The sequence below is a fragment of the Micrasema longulum genome, unplaced genomic scaffold (genome assembly GCF_059751315.1).
Source record: "Micrasema longulum isolate JH-2025_06_02 unplaced genomic scaffold, ASM5975131v1 h1tg000982l, whole genome shotgun sequence".
NCBI classification, from domain to species: domain Eukaryota; kingdom Metazoa; phylum Arthropoda; class Insecta; order Trichoptera; family Brachycentridae; genus Micrasema; species Micrasema longulum.
The window spans coordinates 196,080-213,221 of NW_028278172.1; the positions used below are offsets into that span (position 1 = coordinate 196,080).

General features: G+C 39.3%; 1 protein-coding gene across 1 annotated transcript in view; it reads right to left on the reverse strand.

Annotated features, from left to right (window-relative positions):
* Positions 1-31: 31 nt before the first annotated feature.
* The window catches only part of LOC148277781 (AT-rich interactive domain-containing protein 5B-like), a 135,646-nt gene continuing 118,535 nt past the window's right edge, over positions 32-17,142 (reverse strand). The window contains exons 4-12 of the mRNA XM_088232415.1: positions 15,623-15,821; positions 14,508-14,689; positions 10,393-10,545; positions 8,925-9,129; positions 7,290-7,431; positions 6,158-6,362; positions 4,668-4,811; positions 3,439-3,778; positions 32-1,993 (exon numbers count right to left, since the gene is read on the reverse strand). Coding sequence (XP_088088541.1) covers positions 1,827-1,993; positions 3,439-3,778; positions 4,668-4,811; positions 6,158-6,362; positions 7,290-7,431; positions 8,925-9,129; positions 10,393-10,545; positions 14,508-14,689; positions 15,623-15,821 — 1,737 coding nt within the window. The 3' untranslated portion in view covers positions 32-1,826. The remainder of the gene's footprint in view (positions 1,994-3,438; positions 3,779-4,667; positions 4,812-6,157; positions 6,363-7,289; positions 7,432-8,924; positions 9,130-10,392; positions 10,546-14,507; positions 14,690-15,622; positions 15,822-17,142) is intronic.

Here is a 17,142-nt window from a genome sequence, read left to right on the forward strand (position 1 = left end):
TGCTACAGATGGTAAATGAAACACGCTCGCGCACAATTGTAAATGTCTTTATTCCGCAGGCCGTCAATCGTCTGGGGTGGCGGCAGCACCCGTACTTCAAAATGTCGTCTTTCACTCGACGCGACACAACGCCACAGCACTGTTAACATGGGAATTTTTTAGCAGTCTTAAGAGGTAACAAGATTCCAACTGACGAATTGAGCGGTAGATTGAAAACAGTTTTACTTAGCAAGTCTTTTTTCCTCTGTTTAAACCAAAACCGTCCACCAGATATTAAACCCATTCATGACAAGTTCTGTATGGAGTTGAAAAAAACATCCGAATTCTTTTGGTCATATTGAATTGGCTTGTGACAATAATCACGTAATTAATAATTATTCCTTTAGTCCTTAAAATAAAGCTTGAATAGAATGACAGCTGTCAGCAAAAGTGATGACAAAACTTTGTAGTAACGTCTAAGAAGTGATTTATTGACACACGAAAAATCATTCAAATCTAGTATGTTTTTTTTTTTTTTTAATACAATGCTTGACATTTAAATCAACATGATTATAAAAAATCAGCTTTAAAACTAAAATAAACCTAATTATTAACGACGTTCTTACAAGGTTACGTCATTTTGCAAAAATGTTAGAGATCGATCGAATAACACATTTTTTTTTGTTGTTCATGAAAAAAAGGATTCAATGTCTTATTTTTTAGTGAATAATTGTCTTAAACGCACTATAATAAGCTTTTTTTGCGTTTTTGTATCAATTTTCGGAAACAGAGTCTCATGTTTGCATGAAAAAACGGATAAAATCCATTTGATCGGTACGTGGTCTGTGCTCAGTACTTCCCCACCACTAGTCACATTAGTTTGGCAGCTGTCATTTTAATCAAGCTATATTTAAAAGACCATAGGGTACAACGTTCAAAATCAGTTGCAATGAATTCATCCGTAAGTGACGACATGAGCAAAATTGAAAATTCAGGGTTGAAAAAAAAGGTGATTATTTTTACAAAATATAAAAAAAAGCCAGTCATTTATTCGTTTTTTAAATGGTGCATAGGGCACTGCGTTGGTAACCAATTGCAGCGTATCTTGGTCATTTTTGTTGCATGAAGGTAAGATGATCAGTCTTACGCTTCGGTTACCAGTCCGGGGACTATGAAATATTCTAGTGTGAAAATACTCTTTCGAATAATTATTTCATATCAACCGTGTCGGAAATCAAACCCGAGACCCCTTGCATGGTAGGCAAATGCACTGTGCATGCTTTTAATTTGCAAATTATTTTATTCGATTATAAGCCTTCAAAATGGAATGTCAAATAGACAAAAGTGAGCAAATTCGACGCCTCTTTCTGGTCGCGTCCAATCGAGGAAATAAAGCAGCCAAAGCGGCTGGCGAGATTTGGGCTGTGTACAGTGAAGATGCTATGCGTCCGGACACAGCAAATTAGTCAATAATTCGCACAATCTTCACTTAATGTAAAAGAAAACACAATATCCTGTAGAGTAGGAAAAATTCTTGATGACGTACAATCTTTACTATTTTTGTATGGCTTTTGTTGGTACTTTTTAAATTCGAAAAAAAAACAGACGCAACTTATTTTAACATCTAATACTTCAATAACAACCATTTTTTTTAATTTTAGCACAAATTTGGAAAAAAAAATAATCCTCGTCACGATTGGGTAAAAAATAGGAAGCGTCGGCTTGTTTCACGGCGCCCGGTCAATTCGGCGTCAGGAGGAATCTCGTCGTTTCTCGTATCCGGTCAGGGCGAGCGGCGAACGAAGCACGCTCGCGCCCAGCGGACAGCGCCTCTACTCCGCGGGCCGTCACTTGTCCCGGTAGAGCGGCGGCAGCACGCGCAGGTCCAGCACGTCGCCCTGCGCGGGCCGGCGCGGCGCCGCCCCCTGCAGCACGTGCGGGGGCGCCATGAAGGGGTCCTTGGGGTTGCCGTACACCGTCTTCTCGGGGCTGCGGGTGCCGTAGATGCTCTTGCCTGGGAAAGACGGCGTCGTTAGTACAGAATATAAATGGCAAAAATTATGAATTTACGAGCTCGTCTGTGACAGGCGTTTCGGGCTCTTTTGGGCCTGCCGCACACTCGACGAGTGGCATGGGAAGTAGCGAGGGAAGGAGGTAGGCAACATTACTCGTCATGCTGCACGTCATGCTCCTCATCGTGCCCACCGCTCCCTAATTTGTCGGTATTTGAGCGCGAGTCAAAGGACCGGCAATATGAGCGCGAGTGGCTGGCCACATCGCGCGGTCGCAGTACGCATCGAGCGCTCACACAAGACGCACGCGACAATTTTGAATGACGTATATTTCTTAACATATGCATCGATAACTGTATGAAAGAACTGAAAGATTTAAGAATGGGAGTTAAAATGAGTGGTATAACTGTTAACTGTTTTCTGTATGCGGATGATGCCGCGCTTCTTGCTAGCAGCAAAGGAGACCCGCAATTCTTGGTAACAAAAGTCTACGATGTATGCAAGGGAAGCCATTTGCTTATGAATGTTGATAAATCCAAAGTGATGGATGGATGAAAGGGATGAAAATATAACTAAATGTGAGACCAGTGTGAACGGAGATATCCCGAATCAGATAGAAAAATTTGTGTACCTGGGAAGTATGTTTACTAGGGATGGAAAGGAGGGTGAGTGCCGGGAACAGGGTGAACGGTGCACTAAAATCTACTTCGGCAAACAAATGTTTATCGCGGGAGGCTAAACTAGCAGTTCAAAACGGAGTTCTAGTGCCGACTCTAATGTATGGGAGCGAAGTAAGGAATTGCAAAAATGATGATGAAAGTAGGTTAAATGCTGTCGAAATGCGATCCCTCGGGCGAATGTGTGGCAAAACGATGTATAATAGGCGCACAAATGTCGAGATCCGTGAACTGTGTAAGGCTGAGACACGCACTATCGACAGAATCAAGAAAGGGGTGCTGCGTTGGTTTGGACATGTAGAGCGAATGGACAACGAAAGAACGGCTTTTTAGCCGATCTACGATACAGATGTCGATGGATGCAGATGCGCGCCGTTTCCCCGTGTAGGGGTAGGCAGAGAGGATAGAATGCCATATCACTCTTCTTTGCATACAGACCTCGCTTCCTCTACACGCACGCCGATTGTTCCTACTTTTGACATGGCCATCTTCAAGTATTTGATGGACTCGATTGTGCCATGTCTTTCTCGGCCTTCCTCGTTTTCTGCATCCATCAACATTCGCATTGTAGATCCTTTTAGCCGTCGTCCATTCGCTTCTTTGAATTCAATTATAGTTAATTGAGGCCATTCCCTATTAAAATTAAATTTTTCCTTTTTTAAATCTCTTATTTTTTTAATGTGTAGTGACTCTACAGCACCGTAACGCGCGGGTGTTTTTAGGACAGTAAGGGAAAGCTGTACAAAATCATTATAAAATAGCTAGCTCGCCTTGGGTGACTCTGGGCGGCGTGCACGCCCCGAACACTTGCAGGAACCGCGCGTGGTTCAGGATGGTGTCCTGCAGCGCGGGGTCCAGCCCCCAGGGGCGCACGGCCGTCACCTCGAGCCCCCCGCGCTGCAGCAGCTCCAGCTTGGAGCGCCGCAGCGGCGGCGCGGCGGGCGGCGGCGGCGCGGCGGGCGGCGGCGGCGGCGGCGGCGGCGGCGGCGAGTAGCCGTCCAGGTCGATGATCTCGGGGCTGGGCGGGGGCGCGCGGCGCTCGGGCTTGACGCGCACGCTGCGCAGGCTCGAGGGGCGCGCGCGCGCCGCGGGCGGCGTCGTCACGAGGGGCTGCGGACGGCGATGATCGGATGAGTTTTTATTTAAAGAGCATTGCCTCGCTTACGGTGGCCTTAAAACTTGTAATGTATTTGTGAATAATACTGTACAAAACAAAAAACAAAAAAATATTACTACCAAAAGTCAAATATAATGGCAATTTCTTACCAGTCTACGGATGGAAATCAAATTACACTAAAAAATCATTTCCTTAAATTATTTCTCGATAACCCTTGGCCTACAGACAGATGCTCGGTGTATGTCTAAGAGACAGAATAAGAAATGAAGAAATAAGGCGCAAAACCCGAAATTGAAATGGCAGTGGGCAGGGCACTTGGCGAGACAAAATGATGGCAGGTGGACACCCAGAATAATGAAGTGGAGACCGTGGGCAGACAAAAGAAGTGTTGGAAGGCCACGGAAAAGATGGGTCGACGACATCGCCTCTATTGCCGGTAAACGTGGATGATTAAAGCGGGTGATAGGAAGGAATGGAGACGTTTGGAAGAGGCCGCCATCCAGCAGTGGAGAGAATAAGGCTGCAGAAGAAGAAGAAGAAGAAGAAAGAACCCTTGACCTATGTAGGTTAATGTTAAATAATATATTATAATTTGTTTTTACAAAGGTTTGCGAGATTCGTCCATTTTTGTTTTAATTATGTTCAACTAAATGTATTTTTATTTTTATCTGATAATCTTTAATTGCATCAATCCCAGAATAAGTTTGCTAACTTATGGGAATACAATTATGTTTTGTACATTTTTGTATTTTGAAATTAAAAAAAATAATTTTAAAAAAAGCTGTGCACGGTCACTTGTTTGGACGATTCGCCCCCGCTGTCTTTCTTTTCACCACTCGGTCTGCCGACAATTTGGCGTTAAATCGACGATAATTTCCATACCTTGTGGTCGACGGCGGTCAGTGGTAACTTATCCGGTTGCAGCAGTTTCTCGGGCGGGACGAGGGTTATGGCGGCGCGCGGGGGCTCGGCAGGCGCCAGCGAGTCCAGAAACTCCTGGTTCAAGTCTGCCGCGGGCTTCGATACCTGCCGGACAAAAAATGGATTATTTTCTCTTAGCACGGGGCGATATTTCATCATCACTCATTCCCCATTCCGCACCCAGTGGTGCATTGGTAAAAGAGACGCGGCGTATTTTGTCTGTACATCTGTGTCGTGAAGGTAAGGTGATCGGTCTTCATGAGCTACCTGCACAGATTCAAGCTATCCGAGATCGACACCTTAAGATGTATATTTCTGGTAACTTGGAGAAAACATTTGAAAATCATGTATACCTTAAAATTATATATTTGTTCGAAAAACCAGTTTGGTTTCACACAAAAATTCTGATTTATGAAGATTTTATTGTCTCCTGTAAAGTTGTCATTTAGAGACACACATTGAATTTAAATTAAGACATGATACAGAAAATGTAAAATAAAATATATTTGTTAATGGACTATCAAACTAAAGCCAAAGCATTTTTTTATTTATTAATAGGCTGTCAAACTAAGCTAAAACATCTTTTTTATTTGTTAATGGACTGTCAAACTACGCCAAAGCATCTTTTTTATTTATTAATAGACTGTCAAACTAAGTCAAAACATATTTTTTATTTGTTAATACTGTCAAATTAAGCCAAGGCATATATTTTTTTTGTTAATAGACTGTCAAACTAAGTCAAAACATATTTTTTATTTGTATAATAGACCGTCAAACTGAGTCAAAACATATTTTTTATTTGTCAATAGACTGTCAAACTGAGTCAAAACATATTTTTTATCTGTTAATAGACTGTCAAACTGAGTCAAAACATATTTTTTATTTGTTAATAGACTGTCAAACTAAGTCAAAACATATTTTTTTATTTGTTAATAGACTGTATAACTAAAACAAAACAATTTTTTTATTTGTTAATAGACAAACTAAGACAAAGCATCTTTTTAATTGTTAATAGACTGTCAAACTAAGTCAAAACATATTTTTTATTTGTTAATAGACTGTCAAACTAAGCGGAAAAATATTTTTGAATATTGTTATGTGTCATTGCAGTGATTTTTGGAAATTTTGAAATTACTGCGCCCGTGATGACGCAAGTTCTTGTCGGAGAGCTCTACTGACATTGAAAAGAGAAGCCCTGTGGCCTAAAAATACACTAAACGTTGAGAAAAATAGCCACCGGTCGTCGAAAGGCCATTTGCCGATTCTAAAGAACTTGTGAACTTGTATTTATTCAAACCATTTTAATGATTTTTTCATACATTTTAGAGAAACTCGGCCGTACATTTGAATGCTCTAATTTCCCAGGCACTGAACTTCCAAATTGACCTTCCGCACAGTGCCGGCGACGGAGCGCGTCGGTTCACGGACGACCAGACGAACGGCGAGCGTACCTTCTCGTAGTGGAAGCCCTCGCGGGGGTAGTCGTCGCGCAGGATGCCCGACGGGTCGTAGTCGGGCGCGGGCGGGTCCTCCTCGGCGCGGCCGTTGGTGCGCGGCGGCGAGTCGCTCGTGATGTCGATGGTCGCCACGGGGGGCCGCGGCGAGCGGCGCGCGCCCTCCGGCGGCGGCTCCGAGCGCTCCAGCGGCAGCAGGAACCTGGCGGAGAGGAAATTAATAGTCGTAGCTGCGAGACTTGTTTTAATATCATTCAAACACTTAAGGTAGCCCAGAACCTCTTCGTTTGTGACTTCTTGAACTCCATGGTCACTGGGGAAGAGACGTAGGCTCACTACCTCACACCGGAAACAAAAAGTGCATCGAAGTTGACGGGGACTATGTAGAAAAATAGCTAAAAGTCTAAGCTTTCCAATGATGTATTGCTCGTTGTATATGAAAATGGTTTTCATTGTTAAAAAAAATAGGGAAACATATTTTACGGACAACCCTCGTAAAACAAAATGTAAATGGGGGCTAGATTACTTGCCGTCCATGCGCTCTGTAGCTGCAAGACGCGCTGTAACCTAGCTGCTGTATGTTACAATTGAAATATATCATAATTGGAAAGGAGGAACCAGAATTCTAATCGTCCATGCGCTCTGTAGCTGCAAGACGTGATGGGATATTTATTTATTGTACAGCGCCCTTGAGGTGATTTTCACAAAAATGGCCAACAATATATCTTCTTTTTTTCTCCTACTTCAATCTCCAATTTTTCAATTGATTTCATGAGTAAGATACAAAAATCATCAGACGACACCTGACATCTCTTCAATTCAAACTGGTAGGCAAACAAATCATCACGCCGCTTTCCCGTAGAAGTAGGCAGAAAGGATATAACACCGCATCATGCTGGCTTTACATACAGGCCTCGCTTCTTCCGCATTGATCGCAGCGAATCTTGATAATTTTTCGTTACGTGAAGATAAGACGATCAGTCTTATCTTCAGGTGCCAGCCACAGTCCCAGGGATCATGAAATCGGGTCGGGAAAGTCGGGTAATCGAACCCGAGGTCTCTTGCCAACGCGCTGACCGTATAACTACCATGAGGTGGACAATTATTGAAATATAAATATTATACACACCTTTCGTAGTTCCGCCGCGCGACCGTGGCCTGGTGCCCGGCCGCGCCCAGCGAGCCGAGCAGCCGGCGCCAGCCCCGCGCCCGCGTGACCTCCTCGTACCCGCCCGCGCGCCGCACGGCCTCGTAAACCACGTGCAGGCTGACTGAAAGCAGCAACGGAAAACGTTGATAGTGACCCCCCCTGATCGAAGTAAATCGTTATTGTCAACATTACCAATGATATTTGTTACATTTTTGAAGCAAAATAAAGATATAGAACATCAGTGGCGTGCGTCCCATAAAGGCACATAAGCAGTGCCTAGAATTTCATTAAAATAATAGAAAAAAATATTATCAAAAATATGAGTAACTATTTTTAAAATTTGAAAAATGCGCCATAGATAATTCGGTTAAGTAGTGTATTGTACCGATCAGCGCACCGCTATCGGCCTGGGTCGGGAGAAACACGAACTACAAATGCCTTATTCTTCCATATGAACATAGCGCGTATGCAGGAACGAAATGTGTATGGGTGGGTTATATTTCAGTTGTAATTACACGTGTATGTGTAAGCTAGTAGGCAGTGCTTTTCGAACGTTGGTAGGTACATTGTTTTAGAAAGAACAAATGAATACGTTACTCACATCTAGCGTTTTTTTCGATTATTATTTAATAAAAGACAGTCATGTCGAATAAATAACCTCAAATTGGCTTCTTTTATAATTATACAATCGAGAGAATCTATGTTCCGCGTTTATTTTTAAAATAAAAATAGTAAAGGTAATTTTTTGGAACTTGATTTACTAGCTCAATATGACGGTATCTTGGAAAATCACTCGCAATAATCTAGAAGTGCATTTACGGGAATGTCAAATAGAGCCCAAAATAATTTCATTTCGAGTGTAGCAACCGTAATAAATGAAAATATAAAAATATTTAAAAGAAGGATTTCGTAGCAATATGTTATTAAAATTATATTAAATATATCATATAAATTTAGCATTTATTTGTATATTTGATGTAGCTTAGGTAATTTCAATACGAACTACAGCATAGTGATTCAAACTAATATGACTAGTGATAGTGAAGGAAACTGTTTGGTAAGATTGATTAGGTACTTATACTATATAAAACATACTTTTTTTTCTACTGCCTACCCTAGTTAAAAACTCTGTGCACGCGACTGAGCACATATATATAGCACATTTGCTAGGATGAGGCGTTCGAATTTATTTGCTACCTACGGGACCCTGGTTAAGATGTTGCATTTGCCTATTTATTTATTTTTTGCCTATATCTATTTACCGATATTGTGCCGGCCCCAGAATAAAAACTGAACTGGGCATGTGTACATGTGCTTTTTTACATTCTCACCGCGATCGCAAAGAAGATATTTTGCGATCAATAACTATTAAATCCACTGTGTTGTGTAATTCGCCAAGTGCCCCTCCTTCCTGACCACAAGATCGGATCAGATCCTGAATGCCGCGACAGAAGTTCCAGACAATAAAGGTGCCAGAACCCAGAATAAGGTGGGTGATTACAGTCATAGTATTTAGGGTTCAGTGGCAAAGCAAATAAAGGATAACGCATTCCGCGAACCAGCAATCGAGCGTTCATCCGCTAACGGGCAAGTGGCGGTTATTTTTGTACTCACGCTCTTTGGCGCCGCGGGCGCACAGCGCGCGGTCGGGCGGCGCGGCGCCGTCGCGCCGCTGGTGGAAGCGGCGCACGCGGCGCAGGAACGCCCGCTCGCGCGCGCTCTCGCCCTCGTCCTCGGACGGGGGCGCGGGCGCGGGCGCGGGCGGCGGCGCCGGCGGGGGCGCCTCCGCGGCGGGCGAGGGAACGGGCGCTGGCGGCGACTGTGGGATTAATATTAAACATCATTATGGTTATTTTTGAGTTTTTTTTATTATTATTTTAAATTTTTCATTGATAAACCCTCACGAGTTACATGCATTGCATGCAAGTATTTTTACTTTTGAAATTCACATTCTACTGTTAATAATAATATTTTAAACATCTTTTGTAAAGGTTGTCTGAGTCTTTTGTTTAGTTTTGTCTGGTAGTTTATTGTATAATTTCAGTCCATGGTTTATTAACAGATGAAAGAATTGAAGGAATATAGATGTTTGAATATGGGCAGAATGGTGAATGTTAGTGTGTAAAGTGGCCACTTACAACAATCATATTAAACCATTAGAAACGGTTCAAAAATTTATCAAAAAAAAATGCTTCACAAAAATCGCACTTTTCCCTCTTTCCAATTGTTCCAAGAAGCTAAACTTTTAGATCTTAGACAAATATATTGTTTTCAATGTTATAAAATATATTTTTAAGAACCAAAATTTATTTACAAGCAATTCAAATAGATCAAGTCAAAGAAGGAATCGTGTGTTAGAAATAGCACATTGTAAAACGAGACGAGGCCAGCACAGAGACATGCATATTTTATAGGCCCAAAAATTTTTAATTATTTTTTTACTGATAATATTTCATTGAATACAAACTTTCAAAATTTTCCTTCTTTTAAAGAACACGCACTACCCTGGATTCAAACTAAAGATATGAACTCTTTTTTTCTATGATTTATTTTGTTGCCCTTCAATAATAAGGAATATTTTTGTGTTTTTTTAAAATATTTTTTATTTCCTTTTTTAATTACTATAAAAAAAAATACCATATTATCTTTTACAGAAAATTTTATTTTTTCTTTCTTATGTTATACAAAAATATTATAACTGTCCATTATTTATTATAGGAGCAAAAATTCATTAACATTTTCTTGTATACCCACGAACAGGCCGTGCCTTTGTGGGATTTTTTTGTTCACTTTTTTTCTATTAATATGTATTTCGTTGATATGTAATTATGTTTTATTTTTTTAATACTGTTTTATTATTATGTTTATTGTAAAAAAAAAGAGAAAAAAAAAAGAAAACAGCCAATGACAGGTCATAAACCCTGTAGATACCTATACTTCTATAATACCTTCCCTTAAATGTTCTTCATCTCTGTTGTAATTTGTTAAGAATGAAAAAGTTTTTAAAATGAACAAAATATATGTACCCAATACAGGTTTAAAAAATGTCAATTCGACTCTCAATCAGCGTCGGTTGCCTTACCGTGGGCGAGCTGTGCGCGCTGTCGCTGTCCGAGGACTTGGAGAGGGAGCGCGCGCGGCGCCGCCGCCCCCTGCCGGCGCGCCCCTTCAGCCGGGGGGCCATGTGGTTGCACACGAACTCGTGCCCCTCCAGCTCCGGGTACTCGAACGTCTCCTGCGGGGCACACGACGACAATCATTATCCATCAGTTCGTCATTTCCTTTCGTTGTGAAATATTTAACAAAAAATTTAATAGTCTTGATATATTGAACACTCCATACAATATGTACAGAAGAGAATTAATAGGCTTGATTCATGCTCTTCATTCATAATTCATTTAATCATTAAATCAAATGCAATTTTCCACTCTCACTTTCCTTCAATTATCCTTTACCACTCCTTATCAATTTCCTTCTTTTCCTTTCCACTATCTCCTTGTTTTGTCCATATTTATCTTATTTTAATATTTATTATATTTATTCTTTATATAGTTTAAACTTCAAGCCGACGTCGCTTTATTACAGTATTATTTAGTGAATACATATAATTGGAGGCAGGCCCTACTATGTATACATTTTATCTATATTTTTTTTCAAATATTAATTTAACCTGTACATCTGTTTGTATTCGAAATAAATAAAATAAATAAAAATAAAAATTTCCAAATGATTTTCATCCGGTGAAGCTGCTACGAATATTTTCTAGCAAGTTTACATCAGCGGAAAGATGCCTAAGTATGAAATGTATTTTTTATACATTTTGAAGGCTAATTCTAGTGATAGAAGTAATAAAAGAAAAACGTTTCAGTTATTTAAAACGTAACAGGTATGTAATAATGCGTAACCTATAGAGAAGCCCTATCACCATGTTTCATAGAACGCGAGCGATGTTGGTTAGCAACAAATTGGTGGCCATTTTGTTTTATTTGACAACAAACACATAACGATTCTATCGGATGCTTTTGTCGCTGTGCTTGACTTTGTTTGTTAATAACTTGGATATTTACGTTATAATAAACAAAAATCCACTACGGCGAATTGCAGTATGTTTGGTTGCAGCAGTAGGAGCGTCAAAGCTGTTAAAGGAGTCAGTTTTCACAGGTAATTGATTTAGAATATTTTCCCATGATTTACATTGATTTTTAGCATTTATTGTCCCGACACGTGTATTATGTTGCTTTAAAACTTTCCTTATAATAATAATAATAAATATGGATAACTTATATAGCGCCATTTTCGTAATAAAATACCTCAAGGGCGCTTTACATGGTGATTCTATTGTTAAGTTAATTTAATTGAAGCTTTCAAATTTGTAATTTAATTAAAATAATTTATTTTGTTGTCACGTGCTACGGATTTATTCAAATGATTTAGAGAACAAGTGGGTTTTAAGTTTTTTCCGAAACATCACTTCACTTTCACAGCCTCGCACCTCTGCTGGGAGAGCATTCCATGCCATAGGGCCTGCGACCGCAAATGCGCGTTCACCAAATTTAGTGCGCTGTTTGCGTAGAGGTATAATAACTTTTCCTCTCGCCGTAGACGTAGCTGATCTAAGCGTGAGACGCCTGTCAACATATTTACTTCAGATACTATTTTTTTTCAATTTGGGGGCTAAATTTGTGAATTAAAGAATGTTTACTGTTGATAATGACAGTTGCTCACAGGCAATATGTCAAAGCCGCACTAGGCATCCATATAAAGTTTCAGTCTTTATCGAGTGGTCGATTAAAATTTTATTTGAAAATAGCAACGTTAACCTTGAAATCGCATCTAAAATGACGTGTCGAAATTTCAGGCCGCTACGACTCGGCGTTTCGGAGACGTGACGGACAAACAAACAAACTCAACACGGGACTTTGGTTCCGCGGAGCTGGGATTTATGTTCAATAAATGTAACATAAGTATATTGTGAATAAAATGAATAAATGAATAAAAAAATAAACACACACATGTATTTTCAGTTTTATAAAATAAATATAGGCGAATTATAAAAAAATAAATTGGAATAACCCTGCAATGATAAATGCACAGGCACATATTTAAAAGTATTTACAATGTAAATTAATATCCATTTGGCAATTCTCTTGCCAAATTATATTATAGACTAGCGGACCCGTTAGACGTTGTCCTGCCCAAACGTTGCGCGTTGGCTTGCCTGCTATTAGCTTGGAAAAAAGATTTTTAATTGATAAGGAGGTGCCTAGCTACTAGTTTGTGATTAAATTTCAAAAGTAAAAATTGTTAAAATTGAATTTAAGTAGGTACTTGTTTATGGTTGAATTCCAAAACATAAAATAAATATTTTTTCAAATATGGCATTATTTTTTCAAACGTCAAACTCCGGTCGTCTCACCAACAGAGGGGTGTACTAATGTAGGAAAACGATTTTTTAAAATGTATTGAATTTAATATTATTTTAGTATTATCAAAAATCCAGTATAAAGAATTAAATTGGTAGAAATTATAAGGAATTTAAGGAAAGAATCTGATTGAGATCCACAAAAAACGAATGCTGCTTGTAAACATTCAAAAACACACTTTTTTATACACAAAAAACAACATCTTTCCATTTTTTGTAAATGCATTCTCCTCGAATGAATAAAACATTTATGCTCCTTACATCTCTTTTAGATATTATGTTGAAGATTTTAATATCTACGAACACGCACAGCGCAAAGATCTACATTTCGCAGAAAACCGCACGTAAATCGGTTAAGCCGTCTAGAAGGAGTTCAGTGACATCACACGTACAGAGGAATTATATATATAAAGATATCAAGATATTGAATATTTTGGGGCCCAGAAAACTTAAATTTCTTTGCCCGAATTCAGAGTTTGCGGTAGACCCCGTGATGACCCATCCTCTAGTTTGACTTCTGGTATCTTATTGTAAAAATGTATCACCATATTCCTGTCATACTGTATAATTATACCACTATATTCCTGTGTTATTGTATAAATGTATCTCTATATCCCTGTCATATTGTATAAATGTACCACTTTATTCCTGTCTAATTGTATAAATGTATCACCATATAGGCAGAGAAAAATCGGAAAACTTACTCAAAAACATTCTAAAATATTGTATAACTCTATAATAAATTAACGTTGTTTATTTTTGCATAAAAATGTCTGCCTTAAAACTGGTTGTACCTAGTTAGGCAGACTAGATATGATCCAGAGAAATATATTCCCTAAGTATGTATGTAGTAGATAACGACATTATAACTTTTTGTTATTATTATTAGTCTTTTTTTTTAAACATGTATATAAATAATTAATTAATAAAAATAATATCTGATCTAGTTATTTTTATATAAAATTGTAAATAATATTTTTGATGATTCCTGATTTGCCCAAATGTATCTGTTTCAATGTGAGGCATCATATTTATTTTAGATTGATTAATATATCTAAGTCAAATGCGCAAATTAATTCCCTGGTCGCGTTAATTCAATCTCGCCCACGGGGCCGATAATACGAGGTCCGAAGGACTGATTGCATGAGGCCCAAAGGGCCGAATTCCCTAACATGAAACAGTCGACGATAGCCGACTGCTGCCGGCCAGTTATAATAATTTGAATGTTAAGTGGACTATCGACACACCAGCGCAGTGCCCTATGCACTATTCGGGTGTGCGCAGGGGAATGATTTTATTTTATTTTGTAATTCGACAAAGATACATACTAGAAAACATACAATTTGAAAGCATACGTCGATACAATTTTACATGCATATATTTTCAATTATAGAATTACACAAAAAAGATTTATATATTAAGATGTAATACATATTTTTGAATTTTTTTTTATATACAGGATACAATGCAATAAAAAATAAGTTGTACGTGTGTACTTATTAAATAAGATTTATTCCTAAGAGATTATTCGCAAAACAAAGCGGCTTTTTATCAGAGAATTAAAATGAAAAAGAGAAAATGGCCACGTATCACTATGATACGTGGCCAGTTGGCACACAAGTGTAGTGGCCTATGCGCCACTCTGTGTGGACGGGGCGATGTTGACGACGCTATGTTGCCAACTGGCGCACGTCTCTATATCGATGTCGACGGGGGAACGACGTATTCATACGCGGCCGGTTGCGTGCCGCAGTGGCGGGCGGCGGCGGACTCACCCGGCAGTAGAGCACGCGCGTGTCGGCCGAGGGCGGCGCGTACCCGCCGAGCGCGAGCACGTGCGGGCTGCGCAGCCAGCCGGCGCGGGCGGCCTCCTGCCCGTGCAGCCGGCGCAGCACGGCCCGGTAGCGGCAGTAGCGCGGGTACGAGAACACGACCACGCACGGCGCGTCCTCCGAAGCTGCAAGGGACAATGGGCGAATTAGAAGTTATGTTTATTTTATCATTTCAATTTACATCTTATTGTATAAATTTATCATCATATTCCTGTCATATTCTATAAATTTATCGCTTTATTCCTGTCTTATTGTATAAATGTATCACCATATTGTCTTATTGTTTATACAATTATATGGATCTCCATATTCCAGTCTTTTTGTATAAATGTATCACCACATTCCTGTCATTTTGCATAATTGTAAAATAAAATAATCAGCGCCAAAGACAGTACTGCACAAACTCCATAATTACAGATTGGAAAAAAATGCTTAAAAAGGATCGATTTTAATTTGAATATGGTATAAATAATAAAAAATCTACATTTTCTTGTTTATTTGCTATCACGCGGAGCTGTGGAAAAAGAAAGTACCTACTTAGCGCAGTTAAAGTATGACTGTATTCATGTCTTATTGTATAAATGTTGCACTATATTTCTGTCTTATTGTATAAATGTATTACTTTATCCCTGTCCTATTGTAGAAATGTATCAGTGTATTCCGTCTTGCTGTATAACTGTACTCCAGAAGCCACGCTCCACACTCCATATGGAGACACCAGTCACATGTAATACATATTATCGTTACATCTTGTTGTCTCGTTCAGAAAATTGTATTATATATTGTGCTGTGTACGTAATCGGTGCTGTGTTACGTTTATGTTTTCTTTGTAATAATATCATTGCATTATACCAACATAGCACTGTGTACACAACAATAAAATTAAATAAATAAATTACTGTCTTATTGTACAAATGCATCACTATATTAATGACTTTTTGTATAAATGTATCACCGCATTCCTGTCTTATCGTGTAAAAGTGGCACTATATTCCTGTCTTATTGTGTAAATGTCTCAAATTATCTTCGTCCCGGAATGGAATGGTGGAATGGACTACCTATGAGGGCCTTCTCCTTGTCGATGTCCGCGAAGTCGAGCCGGTGGTCCTCCGGCGGCGGGGCGGGGGGCGCGCCGGGCGAGGGCGGCGCCCACGCGGCCCGCAGCCCCCGCGCCCAGCTGCCGGCGCCCGCGCACGCCCACGCGGGCAGCTCGTCCGCGCGCACGACCACGCGCTCCGAAATGCCGACCACCTCGTCCTGAGGAAGAGACAGAAACAATATATCAATACTACAGTGTGTGATATTATCATCAAATTTTTATGCGCACCCGATGATGACATAGGGCACTGCATTGTTTCATTAATTGAATCGAATGTAGCGTATCTCGATAATCTGTTACGGGAAGGAGAGGTTATCAGTCTTACGCTTCAGGGACAGTGAAATGCTTCAGTGAAAAACTAAGCATAAGGAAAAAAAAAACTTTATAATATGTCCGATTACTTAATAAGCGCGGGCTGAAACTGTTCGTACCAAAGGGCTTCGCAGCACTGATGAAATGAAGGTCTTAAGGTCCATTACTGGAAAAACGCCCCGAGACCGAATCCGCAATACAATAATTAGGGTTTTACTTATTGACCTGGTATAAAGTTACGCCTAGGCATAGTGGTAGAATTAGAATGATGTTCTCATCCTTATTGTACCACTATGTCTAGCTGTTTAACACATTTTACCCTGAGCCCTCTTAAATTATTACACTCAAGTCATTCTTTAACCTCCAGCTAGGTTTTGACATTTAATTCGAAATCTTTTGGTTTGAAATGAAAAGAAAAATGCATGATTGTGTCGTCAAAGCGAGCTGGATTTAAGGAAAAAGACTTTTCATTGATAAGTAGGTACCTAGGTACCTACTTGTTTATGATTGAATTGCAAAGCTAAAAATTATAAATATTTAAATACCGAATTTAAGTATTTAGACACTTGTGCATGGTTGAATTCCAAGACTTAAAATAATTCATTTTCGAATACATAATTATTTTTGCAAATTACAAACTCTTCTCACAAACAGGGGTGCACTTTATTGATGAATGCGATTTTCAAAAATGTATTAAATGTCAGTTAATATATTTATTTTTAAAAAAAGACGAAATATTTGCTTTCTTATGATTTACCCAAATATTTCATTTTGAGGGCCATTTTCAACGAGTTGTAAATAACTCACTATTAGAAAATGGGAATCAAGTTGGGGTAGAGTGGGATTCGAACCATGGACCTTTGGTCCATGAGTCCGAGACACTAGCCACAGGACCGCAACCCGGTTATTATTTTAGTATTACCAAAAATCCAGTAAAAAGAAATAAATGAGAAGAAATTATAAGTAATTGAAGAAAAGAATCTGATTGGGATCCATAAAAGCGAATGTTTTTTGTAAACATTCAAAAACAAACTTATTTTAAACACAAAAAAACAGGATCCTTTCATTTTTTTACATATGCATTCATTCTCGTCGAATGCAAACCTGGTAGGTGGATGAAAAAAGATTTATGCTCCTAACTTTTTTTTTTACAGATAATATTGAACA